We start from the raw sequence: 16,061 nt of genomic DNA, 5'->3' as shown, positions 1-16,061 counted from the left end.
TTATTTCCTTATATTAATTGATTCACCTTTGAATGATTATGATTCCATTTTTCTCTCTCTTCCTTTATCACCATTGATCCATATTTGTACGGTTATGATTTAGTAGCCGGAGATAACATTATCTCAAGCAGCTTGGGAAACGATAAGCGCTATATATATATGTGTGTGTGTGTGTGTAGGAGATATTTTTGTCTTCAACTTACACCAGAAACATTAATTTTTTTAATTATTTTTTATAGTTTTGAATATATTAAATGAAATTACTTTATAATAATAATTATTATTATTATGAATTCATAATTTTTAGCAGTTTATTTACTTTTAAAATAATAAACTAGAAAATATTTAGCATTTTTAGCAATTCATAATTATATATTATTTTACAATAAAATATTTAATTAATATATAGTACAATAATTTTATTTGTCCTACTTCATTCCATATATAGTTATGGGAATTATGAAAAGACAGCATGAATTTTTTTTTTTTTCCTTTTATTTATTTGAACTAATTTTTAATTGAGAATCTCCGGGGTTCTTTTGTAAGGTTCGAATTGCACATGATATATATGAGGCCACGTAGAGACACTCACAGTCATAAATACACAAAGTCATATATCTACCACTGTTGTGTGCTCCTCCAAAGCAAGAGAGTGAAGTGGAAGTGAACTAGTGATGGCGGGGCAATCAAGGAAGTGGATGATATTGTTGGCAACAATATGGATACAAGCATTCACTGGCACCAATTTTGATTTCTCAGAGTACTCTTCAGCTATGAAATCAGTACTCAACATCTCACAGGTGCAACTCAACTACCTTGCCACAGCCAGTGACATGGGCAAGTTCTTTGGATGGTCCTCTGGTCTTGCTCTCATGTATCTTCCTCTCTCTGCTGTCATGTTCATCTCTGCTTCCATGGGCTTCATCGGCTATGGCCTCCAATGGCTTGTCATCAAGCAACTCATCACTTTGCCTTATTTTCTGGTATGTACTACTGTTTCTGTTTGTGGTCTTTTCATCACTTTACTTTCTTTTTAATGAAATGCTCACTTTCCTTTTTAAGTTATAACATGAAATTTTCACCCACAACTATGGAGCTTTTTCCCTTTAATTAATAGTGTTGGACCGGATTACTCTAATTTTTTATGAACCGGTGAAACAAGTGATAAAGTAAAAGGATAAGATCCGTTTACAAATTTTTTTTGCAAATTACATTAAGTACGACCGGTCGTACACTGCACGATTAAAGTATGACCGGTCATACATAGTGTAATTTGTAAGAGTTTGTAAACAAAAAAGTTTGTAAATATAACCTGCCCCTAAAATAAAATATGTATTAAAAAAAAGAGTCAAAAAAATATTGCTATTATTTTTGGTTTAGGATAAAATATATTTTTTTCCCCTACTTTTCTTTTGTAATTGATTCCTAGGACGTATCTAATAAAATATTGTATTTCTTCTAATGTTTTTAAAACTCGTTATGTTTTCCAGTTTTGAATGGACGACGTATTTTCTAAAAAAGATTAAAATTATAAGGACCGATAGCTTTCTTAATTGCCTCATCAGATAGATAACCGTATGTCTTGTGATTTGTGGTCTGGTCTTAGGTGTAAGTCCTTTTCATTTCCTAAACTTTTTCAACTATAATTTTGTACATTCTCTCTCGTGGTCCCAACTCCCAACTAACATGGTTCTTCTTCTATATTCTACTAAGTCACCAATGATACTTACACAATAAATTATTCACATAAATGTTAAGTACTTAGAATTTTTTTTTTAATTTAAATTTAATTTCCACTTCAAAATATGAAATTGTAACGTTATTTGAAAGGAATAGATTAACACAATGAGACTGAGTAAACCAAACCTTGGCTGATTAACATTTTAAGTGCTAAACCTCACTGAGTTGCAATACACAGATAATTGCTTATAGTTTTAGTAAAGTTGACTAGTTTTTGCTTTGTATGTGGCAGATCTTTCTTCTGTGTCTTTTGAGTGGCTGCAGCATCTGTTGGTTCAACACAGTTTGTTTTGTTCTCTGCATTAAGAATTTCCCAGTTAACAGAGCCCTTGCATTGTCACTCACTGTGAGTTTCAATGGTGTAAGTGCTGCACTCTACACACTTGCTGCAAATTCAATAGACCCTTCATCTGATACAGTGTATCTGCTTTTGAATGCCATTGTTCCACTTCTCACTTCCCTTGCAGCACTAATCCCAATTCTTCGCCAACCACCTTTAGATTCTCTTTCTCCTGATGCAGCTCGTAGGAACTCAGTGATATTTCTTATATACAACATCTTAGCCATTTTCACTGGCCTTTATCTCCTTCTCTTTGGTTCCTCAACTTCTGATGCAGCCACGGCACGCCTCTACTTTGGTGGAGCTATTTTTCTTCTCATCTGTCCATTATGTTTACCTGGAATTATATATGCTCGAAATTGGTTTCTCCATGTTATCCATTCCAGCTTTCAGATGGAAGGTTCTGGCTTCATTCTTGTTCATGTTAATGATCTTGAGCTTCATAAAGAACTTCTTACCCGTCAAAATAGTACTCACAGCAATGGAGATGGTCACAATTTGCTGAGTGATGATGGATCCATGTATAGAAGTCACAGGACAAAAAGTAGTGATGGATGTTGTCAAAGCATGCTTGGACAGGATCAGTTGGCAATGCTGGGAGAAGAACACACAGCTGCAGATATTGTAGGAAGGTTGGATTTTTGGCTTTATTATGTTGCATACTTCTGTGGAGGTACGATTGGTCTTGTTTACAGCAATAATCTTGGACAGATAGCTCAATCTTTAGGCATGAGTTCAAGGACTTCTACCCTTGTCACTCTATACTCATCCTTCTCCTTCTTTGGTCGCTTGTTTTCAGCTGTACCAGACTATATTCGAAAGTAAGTGTTCTCATCATTCTCTACTTTATCATGTTTTTGGAGCTTATTGTAGGGTCATTTCTTTTTTACTCTCTTGATTCAGAAGTGAATCTGTTGAAATATAATTGTAGCAGTTATGACGATAGTATTATGAACTGATTCTCCCAAAAGTTTAAGCTGACGGGTAAAGATACGTGAATGATTTTATATTATATCTCTAATATCTTATCCTATGCACAATATTTATACCATTAAGTAAAGAAATGTGAATGATTTTATATTATATTTCTAACATATAGTATTTTTGTGCATTGCAGTAAGTTCTACTTTGCAAGGACTGGATGGCTAACCATTGCACTTATACCAACCCCAATTGCGTTCCTCATTCTTGCTGCATCAGACAGTGCTGTGGCACTTAATACAGGCACTGCACTAATTGGTTTCAGCTCTGGTTTCATATTTGCTGCTGCTGTGGCTGTCACATCTGAGCTGTTTGGACCTAACAATGTGAGCGTCAACCACAACATTCTCATAACAAATATCCCAATTGGATCGCTTCTCTATGGACTTCTAGCTGCAGTAGTTTATGATGCCAATGCTAACTCAACAAAGCCAGGAAACTTCATGTCTGACTCACTAGTGTGCATGGGAAGGCAGTGCTACTTCTGGACTTTTGTGTGGTGGGGATGTATATCTGTCATTGGACTAGCTTCTAGTGTGCTGTTGTTCTTAAGAACCAAACATGCATACGATCGTTTTGAGAGACACCGTCTTTCAGCAAGATCAGATCTGTCTTAACTTTAGGCACACTTGGGATGTGAAGATTATAGAATTGTTGATAGCAAAAGCTTGAAATATATAGGCTATGATTTTGGAGGCAAAACTAATGCAAGGGCTTAGTCTTGATGAACATGTATATTCTAGTGTAATATGAGGAGAGATCTAGATTTCGAGGCAAAAAGGGTGAGGCTTTTGTTTCTCCCTCTCACGATGCACCAAACAAATAAAAAAAAAAAAAGAAAAAAAAAAAGAAAAAAAGAAGAATGAAAAGTAAATAAGGATGGAAGCTTTGGGTGCATGAGGTTTGAGGAAATATGCGTCAATGAATATCCGGACCTTCATGAAGTGTTCATGTTTTGCAACCATGACCTTGGTCAAAGTGAGGACATAAATACTATGCTTTGTATAATCAGGAGGCAGGAGCTATGTTTTGGCATTGCTTGAGGCATCTTGGATCCAAAGATAATAGTGCAGTACTCCTAGCTATGCTTTGAGTAACTTTTCAAAAGAAATTTATTTACAAAGGCTAGCTGCTAGAAGCCTAGAAGGCAACTAATTTTTTTTTTTTTTGGGCAGAAAAAAAAGAAAACTAGTCTTTGACTACTAAGTTCTGCAATTTAGGACCCCTTGTTTCTTTACTGAGAACACAACACAAGCTTAATCGACTTTGTGACCTTAAAACAAGAACTTTTGCTAAGAATTTTCCTTAATGCTTGAAGGCTTGAAGTAGAAACAGACTCATCTTGGCGTTCTAAGAAGCCTAAAAAAGTACTTGTGCTATTTTCTCTCTGACTTGGATTATCTTTATTATGTTCTGAATCTTTGGCATTTGTCTATGGTGCAACATTTCAAATATCATGTCTATTGATTTTTATGTATCCGTGAAGGAGCAATTTTATACCCACATATAATATGAAATATCAGTTCTCCTTTTGATGGATGAAATTAGTGTTTGATATAACTCTCAGTAATTAGAGCTCCTTTATTTATTGTCTACTGTAACCATCATCATATATCGAAGATGGAAGCTATAATGTGGGTAAAGTGATACAAGAAATTCTAATTACGAGAACAATATTTCAAATTGATAAATTATTGAAAATTATTGTATAGTCATGTCATACTGAACAAAAGAAACAGAAAAAAAACAAGGACAGAAAGAAAAAGAATATTGTCTAGCCTAAGCCTCAAGGATAGCTACAAAAGGTATCCCTTTTTATGCATAGGAATAGCCTTTCATATGCTAACGCCATCTTTCTTGCTGTAAACATGGAAGTTGCATATTCACGGCATGCTTTTCCCCTTCTTGCTAGCCTCTCTTTGCCTTCCTTCACAACTGCTTCGAGTGCCTCCAACAAGGACTCCACATTGGGAGAGAACATGTAACCAAATTCATCATCAACCACAATACTACCTTTGATGCTTGGAAACCTTGATGCCAAAAGGGGCTTCCCACTCATCATTGCCTCCATTAGAGTAAGATCAAGTCCTTGTGGTCTGAGTGTAGGATTGACAAAAATGTCAATAGCATTATAGAATGCTCGTAACATGGAAGGATTCATTGACCCAAGAACAAGAACTTGGCTTCCTAAATCCTTGTACCTATTCTCCCATGGTCCAGAACCAGCTACAATCAAATACACATTAGGGTGCTTGGTTATTAGCCTTGAGTATGCTTCATGAAGCAGAGGATGGCCTTTGTCCTTCACTAATCTTCCAGCTACACCAAGTACCAAACTAGCATTGCTTGGAATCCCAATTTTGATTCTAAATTCTCTTCCCAATTCCACATCTTCTCTAAAGTCATCCTCATCAACACCATTGATAATCACATGGACTCTTCTGCTGGGAATTTGGTACACATCCCTTAACATCTCACCACAACTATCACTTATAGCAACATGGTGTGCATAATTATGGAAGAACCTTATCTCATTCAGCACCTTAGGGATAACCCCTTGTACGCTTTTGTCAAAATCAGGTGATCTAGGCTCATCATTTCTACGAGCCAAGTCCTGAAAAATACTTGATTGCAAGCTCTCAAGGGCTATGCCATGCCAAGACACTGCAAGGTTTGAAAGGTCACGAGCAAGCCAGTGAGGGAGTGCAACACTTTCTGAGTGAACAACATCAAACGGTTCTCTTTGGTTTACTTCCTGAAACTGTTCCCATGCTTTGTTGTAGCGCCACCTACCAGGCTCCCCTTCATGGCAATGGATGTAAGGTGAAGAGGGTGCACCTGCTTGATGATTGTTTATCTCTGAAGAAGATGAGATTGAAGTGGCTTCATCTTGTGGGGGAGAGGTAAAGATATGAACTTGATGGCCACGGCGTGCTAAAGCAGTGTGAAGGGTGTGGGCATGGCGTTCCATGCCACCAGGTGTTGTTCCAATAGGCCATTTTCTAGAGAAGACAGCAATTTTGAGTGATATGGGTGAAGGCTTGTTATCTTCAAAAAATTGGAGGCGGTTCCATGCAAACTCAGCTAGACGAAGGTCACCTGACCAGGCCTTTGCAAAAGTGGTGCATGTGGAGGTGGTGGTGGAAGAATGGAGGAGGAAAAAAGCTGGTATGGTGAAGAGGACTATGAAGAAAAGGGTGATGCAGAGATTAAAATGAGAAGGTGAACTTGACTTTTTGGATTTGTTGTTGATGGCCATTTGTTAAAGGGATTCTGAAATTCTGGGCATAGATGTTTGTTGTTGTGTGTTTTGAATTCTGTGATGTCTTAGCTGAAAGTTGGGAAGTATCTATGGGGACTAGTATGGCAGGCATGCACTGAATCAAGTGGGTTGGGTTGTATTTTTCTTTAAGTGCATTTCTCACCCCCACCTTTTGAGGGGAAAAAGTGGACTCATGTGAAAGGTTTCGTAAGTTTGAGTCAGAAACTGTATTTAACAAGGACACTCCATTAGGCGTTCCCACAAGACCATGCCATAATAGACTTGAGAGAAATTGAGAATCATTATTAATATCCTGAATTCCTGGTTAAGTTTTGTCTTTGGTAATGTTAGAAAGAAAGAAACTACATCAATTATTATAAATTTACAACTACATGTTTTTCTTGTAATTTGGAACTTGCATGTTGGGACTTGGTATGCAACACAAGCTGAAGTCAAAGTAGCTAGCCTAAGATAGTTGCACATTATTTTTTCTACATCACTTCAATAATAGAACATGGTAAAAAAAATGTGGTGGGTCTTGTTTTATGAATTGGACTCTGCACAGAAACCAATACTATATCCAAAAAATGGTATAAAAACTTAGGTCGTACCAAATTAACGTGAAAATAACATTTTCTTTATTTGGTCATTTCAACTCTTTACCAAATTTGCTTTTGAGGACTAACTTTTTTGTTTGCTATACAAGCATATTAGCATTGAATTATGGGTTACTCATTATTTTAACGAATTTAAAAAATGTTATCTGCAGAAAGTAAAAGCTTAAACCAACTATATCACTTAATCAACTCTGTTTAGAAGCCTGTTTTAATAATAAAAGTCAATAACGACGGTTGGTTTGGCGCAGATGCAAGATGTAGGTTTTGAAATGAAGAACCACTCAACATGTTTGGGTGATTGCAATTTGCGTACATGATTTGAAAGCTTTACAATTTGGTATCTTCTCGCCATTTTTGGAATATATTAATTGTAGTCAATCATGTGACGTAGTTGTGGGGTTTACTCAGTCCTAAGGCACTAGGAAATTTACACATCTTCCGGGCTCGAGAATTGCATATACCTTTGAGTACTTAGCATTAACAAGCTAATGGAATTGCCATTGATTCGTAAATCACATGGAAAGGCTTCAACTTGAAGAAATGAATATGTTCTCACGCTAAATCAACTACTTAATTAGTGGTAATTATTATTATTCTTGCAAAAGATATATCAGACAGATAGGTCATGTTCATTAGTATTCATTTCTTGTTATATTTTTATTCTTGTTAATTAGTATTCACCTCAAGAAATGAAGATTATTATTATTTTTTATTGAATTTTTTTTATTTCTATCCTTTTTTTTTCCCCAATCTTTTCGTATTTTTTATTTGAACTTATCTACCACCGATCACTTATAGTTTGGGACAAAATTATTGTTGATGTTGATATTGATGTTAATTCTTAATTTTGAGCTTATTTCAGATGATAATTCTAGATAGCTAGCAGGCACAAGCGAGTTGTCACCTAACCAGTTTAAAAATCTAGCTGATTTTCATTATGATCATTGATTCAAAGGAAAGGAAAATTTTATTGTACACTCGAGTTTATCTATACTGCATATATATTTTATTAATTTTACACATGTACATTTATATATAGGGTGGCTTAATAGTCAGTCTGTAGCCATACCACATGTGATACTTTACACTTAATTAAAAAGCACTCTTTATAATTGGTAGCAAATCAAGTTTTCCTACTCGGAACTGTAGGGGAGGGTTGCTTGTGGTATGCACTGGCTCTGGTTTTTACCTTATTGTTGGAAGCACCATTTCTAGTAGGTTTTGGTGATGCGGCTGGCCAGTGTCCACTGGTAACTGCCATGTCCTTGAACTGTTGTAGGCTTTCAAGAGTTTCAACAATAGTTGGCATTCTTGGTCTGTCTTTAGGATTCAAACTTATGCATTGGGATGCCAAATGGGCCATTTCCTTTGCACCCTTCACAGAATATTGGCCTGCAAGCCTTGGATCCATAATGTACCGCAACCTCCTACTGCTACTCAAGTAAGGTTTTGACCAATCCACAAGGTTTTGCTCACTCTTTGGTCTTGTCTTATCCATTGCTCTCCTTCCTATAAGTAGTTCTAGCAGGACAACCCCGAAGCTGTAGACATCACTTTTGGTGGTTAAGTGCCCTGTAAACATTCATATTTTGCATTGGATATCAGCAAAACTATACCCCAATTGACACAAGTTATTAAATTCCATTTGGTTCTCCTTATAGTAGTCATAAGCATATAGCTAGAAATGGGTTCATATCATAGATTTCCTAGTCTTCCTACTCATCCACTTGTTTGAACAATTACCTGTTGAGATGTATTCTGGGGCTGCATATCCATAGGTGCCCATAACTCTTGTTGAAACGTGTGTGTTCGATCCCTCTGGCCCCATTTTTGCAAGTCCAAAATCTGACAATTTTGCTGTGAAGTCCTATTTTAAACAGAACACATAATGCATAAAAACAAGTTTCTTGTGTTAATGAAAAAGAGAATAATGTTTGGTAATTAATTACGTACTGAATCAAGCAAGACATTGGAAGTCTTGAAGTCTCTATAAATGACTGGTTTCTCAGCTCCATGCAAGAAGGAAAGGCCTTTAGCAGCACCTATTGCGATTTTTAATCTTGTTGCCCATGGAAGTGATGTTAGCCCTGCAATTACATGCAGTGGCTGAGTAAGTAACTTAAAAAAGGCACCAAATAGCTGCTAAATGAGGCTTTGGTGCATATGTCTCATTGATCAAAATAAACAAGGGTTATTATGATACATACTTCTGAACATGTGATTCTCCAAGCTTCCACGTGGCATGAATTCATAGACAAGTAGCCGTTCTTCATCTTCACAACAATATCCAATCAACTTAACCAAATTGGGGTGTCTTAGCTGCCCAAGAAAAACCACTTCTGCCTGCAATTCAACCCAAATATTCAATTGCCTCAGCTAATAAGTTACTTCTAATTTTATACTATATTTTCTCTATATAATATTCTTTTACCTTTTTGATACTGACTCATGGTTGGTCTCATTCCGGTTAGATAGGATAATGACGATTAAAAACTTACTCATGGTTAGATCTTTTATTTTATTTTATTTCCCTTTTTTTTTCATGAGATTAGTATGAAATTTTGCTAATTATAAAAAAAAAGATATTCATGTTATCTCATTTTTCCATTACCATATGCTATAATTATATATTTGGGAAGTACATAGTTATAATATTGAAGTTTTTTTTTACATCATCTGACAAGTTTCTGAATTTTTTTTTTTTAATATTATAACCATATAATAAGAAAAATACATAATTATAATGAATGGTACTGGAAAAATGAGATAAATTTTTGCATTCTATCACTTCAGCTAAGCTGAGATTATTAAAGTAGGTAAAGATTGTGAGTTGAAATTGTGGACTCATTCCTCATTAAAATCTAAAAGGGAACCCCAAAAAAATGCCATACTTACAAGCCATTCACGATGTCCTTGAAAGCCTTCAATGTCCAAAAGCTTGACAGCAACAGGTTGTGCCTTCAAACCCTGCTTCAAGTTGTCATCTATATAACCCTTATGCACTTTTCCAAACCCACCTTCACCCAGCAAGAAATTGCTCGAGAAATTCTGAGTAATGGCACGCAGCTCACTCAGCTGAAAATCAAACAAATCAGAACCAAAAGACTGTGCAAGATCTTCATTGATTCGTGTGGACGAGGAACGGCTAAGATCAGAGAAAGAGAGCCTCCTAAATGATGGTAAAGGTGCAATGTTCTTAGAAAAATCTGATTTTGAGGGCTTGCACCTGCTGAAGTTACTAAAGATAGTTTGGTCCTCAGTTGAGCAGCAATTTGCTGTGAAAGGCCTCCATGGCTTTGATGCAGGTTGCTTCATTTTCTTCTAGCAAATGGAGGAGAGGTGAGGTGAGGGACTTGTGGAAATGGTTAGTGGGGTGTGGTGTGGTGCCAAATAAGTACCTAGATCATATAATATACCAGAGAAAGTTTTTCAAAGTGATAAGAGACAGAGGAATTTGGAGAGAGGAAGATATTCTTTCTTCAACTGCTCTAACCACTCTAGTAAACATTATGTTGTCATATATTATTTAATTATATACATTATCTTTTTGTTCTTTAATTTAGCATCCAAGTAGTGTCTTCATGCAGAATGCACCAATATCTTTTTGCCTTTTTGTAGTATTGACCACTCACTGCTATTTTAGGTCAGGTACCTATTGCCCTATTGCCTTGCCTTAGTCCAGGAAGTGGAGGCAGTAATGTAATCAGGATTAGGCTAGAAAGTTAAAAACTATTTGGTATGTCTAAATACCATTTATCTCCCAATAAACAACAATGATATAACTCAATAAATAAGAGCATTATATGGACTATATGGACGGAAATAAACGGTAGAGATAAAATATAAGACTTATTAATCTTACGGTGGATTGACCTAAATATTGATAGTTATGTTGTTTGCCAAGATAGTTATGTTGTTTGCCAATAGGTAAAAGTTTACTTTTACATTATTCTTGTGAGTACCTTAAAAATGTGCATTGTAAAAAAACTTTTGTGAAAAGTTACCTTAAAAACTTTTACATTGTAAAAGTCTACTTACTCTAATCATGCCCGGTGGCATAAGAAAACAATTAATTTAAGGGTTCGTCACTTTTACAGTTTCTGCAGATGAGAAATTTTGTAGTAATCACATTTACACTAGAACTTGCATGCAGATCTTGGCATTTAAAAAAATAAGTCAGTACCCACATACGTATCCTGACTTTCTATATATTGCTACAAAAATTTTCTTCCAGCAGAAATACATTTGCCTTAATTTAAAGTGTAAAATTTGAACCTCCAAAAAAAGAAATTAACCTCCAAAAAAAAAAAGTGTAAAATTTGTGATTGGATTGAACCTTATCTGATCCATGAGTGCTAATAATATAGGTGATGCTATTCAAACTTGCATTGATATTTTATATGAGAGGATATTAGAAAACTTAATCGCATCTCTTACAATGAATATGTTTGCTAATGATTTGGTAACCTAAGTAACGTATAAACCACAGTAGAGTGACGAAGGGAATGATAGCATCAATTCTGTCTTTATTCAAAAATACACCTACTGACAAATAACAAATGGTGCTAAGCGTAGAGGAGCAGTTACAATTTGAAATGCTGGAGGAGCTGTGCAACAATCTAGTCCAAAAAAACATTATAAAAGAATAAGAAAATAAACTAGTCATTAAAAATTAAAGAAAAGGAAAACTATGTAGGGAATGAGGTATGCACACTTGTCCTCTGGCTCCAATTTTAATAGCCGGATAGAAATGCATCAACCAATTATCTAATATTGATCATATCAAACTTTGAAAATGTTGGTCATGGCTATATCATTTGATCAGATTCAACCTAACATGAATTCTGTACATACCATTTTGACTGATTCTCATCCAAACAATGTCTATGGTGCTATCTTGGACGACATTTCTACTATTATGAAGTGGGATGGGACTATTGATTTTACCAAATTTGATGCTCTGTTTACTGATGAGAGCTCAATCCACTGCCTGATTTATTTTTTTTCTCTCTGTTGATTCGATTGAGGTTTCCTTTTTCATGAAAATACTATATCCTTCTATCCTCTGGGTGTATATTAAATTCCAAAATTGCTTTCACTAGAGTGGTAGGAGATAAACCTTAATTATTTGATTTGCAACCAAACGTATTATGTATATATGCTTCAATATATTTAAGGAAGTGGGTTTGTTAGTGTTATTTATATTATCCGAAGAAAATGTGGTAGCTAAATTATTAGTCTCCACTAGCTCATGCAGTACTATATATATTCATATTAAAAAAAAAATTTGCTATGATATTATGTAATTTGTGGATTTGTTTCTAAATTTTAATTAAAATATTGTACTTCTTTTGTTTGAGACATAAGCGAATTGCACTGTAACATCCCTGTCTCGAGCCGGTTAGTTAACATACATATGGTACTAAAGCGCAACATAATTAACATGCAAATGCGGAAGACTTAACTTAAAGCTTCACAGTTAACCTACGTAACTTTGAGAATTAACTTTTTCCTTTTCTTTTTCATGACGTATTGCATAGCATATAAACGTTTCCATAATTAACCTAATTGTACCGTCCATACCAATAGAGAATTCTTATTATTAACCTATCAATCCTGTAACCATAAGCAATGGTTGACGACCATCAGGGTATGATAACAATTACCAACCCTGACAGAGTCAAACAGACAACATCTCTTCTGTAAACTGGACAGTCTAGGGATTAAATCCCACTCATATTTACAGTACCTACCACTCAGAACAGTCCAATACAGATTATACATATACATATAGTCCATACAAGGACTTAAGACCCATCCATGGGCTCAAACACTATTGGCTCAGTGTCACAACACATTCTATCATCTTGACAGATCATTTCATATACATTTTACGAACACATGCATCTAACTGAATAAATACATGTATCAATGCCGGAGATATCAATTGTACATACATCATGAATAAACAATCTCTCACAACATGTACAGGCCATATACAAAACATTGGTCATACACAATTACCCAAAAATGAATATACACAAAGTCTCCAAAAAGAAAAACTATCTAATCCAATATGTCAGCTCCTCTAGCCCGGAACAACATCCTTGGCCCTAGAGGGCTCATCAACGGTCTGCTCACCTAAAATATGTCACCAAAAAGGGATGAGATAAATAATCTTGTAAGCTCAGGGTTTATGGAGTAGTCTCCACCCATGAGCCCACTTCCTGCATAAGAGGTCAAATACAAAGCATAGCATGACATCATATATCAACATATCATCGTACACATATCATATTCAAATAAGACTTCCAAGAGTTTGGGTCCTCCAGTGGAAAGTCTTAACAGAACCTTCTGAGGGCTTGAGTCCCCCCGAAAGATCCCACATGATAATCTGAAGGCTTGAGTCCCTAAGGATATCATGCACCGTTGCTTGAGTCCCTCATGGAGGCAGTCCCTCCGCATGATATACTCTTAGAGGCTTGAGTCCCTCAGTGAAAGCATATACATGCCATTGTTCATTGGCCAAGAACCACAAAACACAACACATCGTCTTACACACATGTCTATATGAATTCACCTATACTAGGTATCTACATTCAATCACACAATTATACATACCATAACCCTATTGGACCATGGTGGAACAACATAGAAAGAGAAGGTTCCTAAACAAAGAGCTTACCTCTTGAAGCTTACACAAAGGCTTTCTTGTATCACAAGAAAGCTATGTATCTCCCTCCAATGCTTGATCCACAAACTCAGAATCTCTAGGCACAAACCTAGAGTAGGAATCAACATCAAACATATCACATAGGTTAAATGCCAAGTATTACATTCAAGACATTAACACTTCAATGATTCCATTCTTTTCATATATGACATACCAATTGGTTAATTGTCATTTCATCCTTGTCATAATCTTACTTCACATATTATCATGCCAATTGTATGCCAAATAACAAGTCATTACTAATTCCTTCCAAAACTTAACATATAGGACCATAAAGGGTGATTACTTGTTAGACAAGCAACCTAGACATACTCACACTTTAATGATTACAGTGTTTCAAACTCAAATTTATACTAGGAATAACACAAGAGTGCCTCCTAGACATTACTTAACAATTAACTAAACTTCCAAGCCCATTAGGACCTACATGGCCGAACCACATATATATTTAAGGCCATAGAGTTTTCATGTTTTCTAAGGACTAGTTGATGAGTCTAATCACTTTAGCTTGGCTCACAAGTCACACACAATAACCACTTGACAAATAAACAACACATCTTCACCTCTTTTCTTAAAAAGGCCAAGGTACATACATAGGAGAGCCACGGACATTTTCATGCTTTCTTAGTTACTTGATCTCACCTTTACACATTACATGAAACACCTATACTTTCCATTTACATATCCAGGGTCATTAAACCCATTTTCAAATAGATTTCTTACACATCGCCTAAAGCATACATACGAAGGGCGCATAGGGTTTATATGGTTTCCAATGCCTAAAATTGCATCCATGCACATTATCATCTAATATACATCATTTAAAAGACACATCATACATAATCCAACTTAACAAAATCACATTTCCAAGGCCAAAACCATGTGATGGCCGAAATGTACATAACCAAGATTCATGAACCTTCTTCAAAACTTACACATGTCTAATTTATTTTACATACAACCCACCATATACTAGGACCATAGGACATCATTTAGCTTCATGAAAAACACTTCCTTATGCCTTTATTCCTTCATGGCCAAAACGCATGTAGAAGGAAAACATGGATTTTCTTCTTAGTTTTTAAACACTTTTACAAGTCATAAGTCATGTCACTCATCATTAATCACCTACAAGATATTGTTTTCACATTGACAATTTATCGAACACTTGGTCTACACACTTTTATTCATGTATGGCTGAATTGCATATTAAACATAGGTAATCTATTTCAAGCTTTTATCATCCACTCATGCTAGTTTTAAACAACCAATCACTAACATAGATAAACAACTATAAAATTCCAACATAAATCCCATCAAATATCGTCATCATAGTTATCATGAAATCAGCCCAAAATTGCGTAATCAACCATAAAAATCTTAGTTTAAGATCAAGTTCCTCACCTTAGTTTTGCTCCACAACACTTAGAGATTCTTTTCCAAGCTTTAATATATAAAACACACCTTTTTTTTTCACTCCTCACATGAACAGGGCAGCGCCCTAAGATGTAGAGGGATCTCATGGAATAAGGCCTCTCGAGATGAAAGAACGCTAAGGCTATTCTCACAACCTTAAACTTTCAAGAAGACAACTTGGGATTTTAGTTACTAACTCAAGGAGAACCAACCTTGCCCTTTTCTTCAATGTAGTCACGCCTTGTTCCTGTCTTCCTTCGTGGGAAAGAAACCTTTTTGGTGAGAAGGAAGGAACTTAAGTGACACTTATATTAGTTGGGCCTATAACGAATTTCTAAACTTTCACCAATTAAATAAATTTCTCTAATCATAATTAAATTAATCCAAGGTTACTTTGAGTCTATAAAATTTACTAAACTATTTAATTATATCATAAAAATTAAGTTTAGGTCAAATTGTTACTTAATTGCAATTTGATCCTTAAACTTTTACCTAAAAACTTTTCTAATAATTTTATTGGGTACTAATTAACTTGTTTAGCATAATTGGACTTTCATAATAATTATCATATACTTATTTCAAAATACATGCTTAATTTCATGATTAATTTAATAATTAATCAATTTACTAATGTGTACTATTACATACACCATATAATATAACACCGTCCCTACCCCCTATCCAACAAAAGATCTAAGCACAAACTAGGCAGTAAAATAGTGACCATTATAATTAGGGAAAAGTGTCTATACTTTTAAATTACATAACTTACATCCTTTCACTCTCACAAAGAGGTGGGACCCACAACTTTATTTTTTTTTGTCAACTCTCTCTCCTCCTTTATCTATCTCTTTCTCTCTCTTAAAATAACACAACTTTACATCCTTCAAAATTATACACACTTTTCCCTTATAATTAACATATATCCTTTATGGTAGTAACTGGTAAAACACTTTAAAAACATATCCTTAA

The 16,061-nt window shown here is 35.2% G+C and overlaps 3 protein-coding genes and 1 long non-coding RNA gene across 5 annotated transcripts; 1 reads left to right on the top strand and 3 right to left on the bottom strand.

Moving 5' to 3' along the window:
• Nucleotides 1-613: 613 nt before the first annotated feature.
• LOC133303912 (protein NUCLEAR FUSION DEFECTIVE 4-like) lies at nucleotides 614-4,543 on the top strand. 2 transcript variants are annotated; one of them, XM_061503887.1, is made up of 4 exons: nucleotides 614-983; nucleotides 1,973-2,517; nucleotides 2,608-2,901; nucleotides 3,198-4,543. In XM_061503887.1, exons 1-4 carry the CDS (start codon nucleotides 675-677, stop codon nucleotides 3,676-3,678), a joined length of 1,629 nt encoding a protein of 542 aa, XP_061359871.1. In that variant the 5' UTR covers nucleotides 614-674; the 3' UTR covers nucleotides 3,679-4,543. The 2 variants fall into 2 exon arrangements, with proteins under 2 accessions (XP_061359871.1, XP_061359870.1); XM_061503886.1 differs by having other exon boundaries at nucleotides 1,973-2,901; nucleotides 3,198-4,538.
• On the bottom strand, nucleotides 3,799-6,550 carry LOC133303913 (uncharacterized). Its single transcript, XM_061503888.1, has one exon. The coding sequence runs from the start codon at nucleotides 6,318-6,320 to the stop codon at nucleotides 4,848-4,850; it is 1,473 nt and encodes a 490-aa protein (XP_061359872.1). The 5' UTR covers nucleotides 6,321-6,550; the 3' UTR covers nucleotides 3,799-4,847.
• A 1,437-nt stretch (nucleotides 6,551-7,987) lies between these two features.
• Nucleotides 7,988-10,255, bottom strand: LOC133303924 (probable serine/threonine-protein kinase PBL15). The gene is made up of 5 exons (XM_061503901.1): nucleotides 9,836-10,255; nucleotides 9,148-9,283; nucleotides 8,894-9,027; nucleotides 8,684-8,807; nucleotides 7,988-8,512 (listed from the first exon to the last, which is right to left on the bottom strand). Exons 1-5 carry the CDS (start codon nucleotides 10,253-10,255, stop codon nucleotides 8,064-8,066), a joined length of 1,263 nt encoding a protein of 420 aa, XP_061359885.1. The 3' UTR covers nucleotides 7,988-8,063.
• Nucleotides 10,256-12,695: 2,440 nt separating this feature from the next.
• Nucleotides 12,696-15,352, bottom strand: LOC133303937 (uncharacterized). Its single transcript, XR_009750533.1, has 3 exons — nucleotides 15,078-15,352; nucleotides 13,626-13,722; nucleotides 12,696-13,081 (listed from the first exon to the last, which is right to left on the bottom strand). It is a non-coding gene; the product is annotated as an uncharacterized LOC133303937 (long non-coding RNA).
• Nucleotides 15,353-16,061: the final 709 nt, after the last annotated feature.

The sequence above is a fragment of the Gastrolobium bilobum genome, unplaced genomic scaffold (genome assembly GCF_033153095.1).
Source record: "Gastrolobium bilobum isolate Gb01-03AN ecotype WA unplaced genomic scaffold, APGP_CSIRO_Gbil_v1 utg15030, whole genome shotgun sequence".
NCBI lineage: Eukaryota > Viridiplantae > Streptophyta > Magnoliopsida > Fabales > Fabaceae > Gastrolobium > Gastrolobium bilobum.
Note: the sequence above shows the minus strand (reverse complement) of the source record. Positions and strands in the feature narration are given on the sequence as shown.

Bases quoted from the DNA above. Each gene is read 5' to 3' on its own strand.
- LOC133303913 (XM_061503888.1), bottom strand. From the start codon at position 6,320: ATGGCCATCAACAACAAATCCAAAAAGTCAAGTTCACCTTCTCATTTT.
- LOC133303924 (XM_061503901.1), bottom strand. From the start codon at position 10,255: ATGAAGCAACCTGCATCAAAGCCATGGAGGCCTTTCACAGCAAATTGC. The intron at 9,028-9,147 runs GTATGTATCATA...ATGTAATTGCAG, and splicing joins GGAGAATCACATGTTCAGAA to GGCTAACATCACTTCCATGG. The intron at 8,513-8,683 runs GTAATTGTTCAA...GAATGTTTACAG, and splicing joins CCCAGAATACATCTCAACAG to GGCACTTAACCACCAAAAGT.
- LOC133303912 (XM_061503886.1), top strand. From the start codon at position 675: ATGGCGGGGCAATCAAGGAAGTGGATGATATTGTTGGCAACAATATGG. The intron at 984-1,972 runs GTATGTACTACT...TGTATGTGGCAG, and splicing joins TCACTTTGCCTTATTTTCTG to ATCTTTCTTCTGTGTCTTTT. The intron at 2,902-3,197 runs GTAAGTGTTCTC...TGTGCATTGCAG, and splicing joins GTACCAGACTATATTCGAAA to TAAGTTCTACTTTGCAAGGA.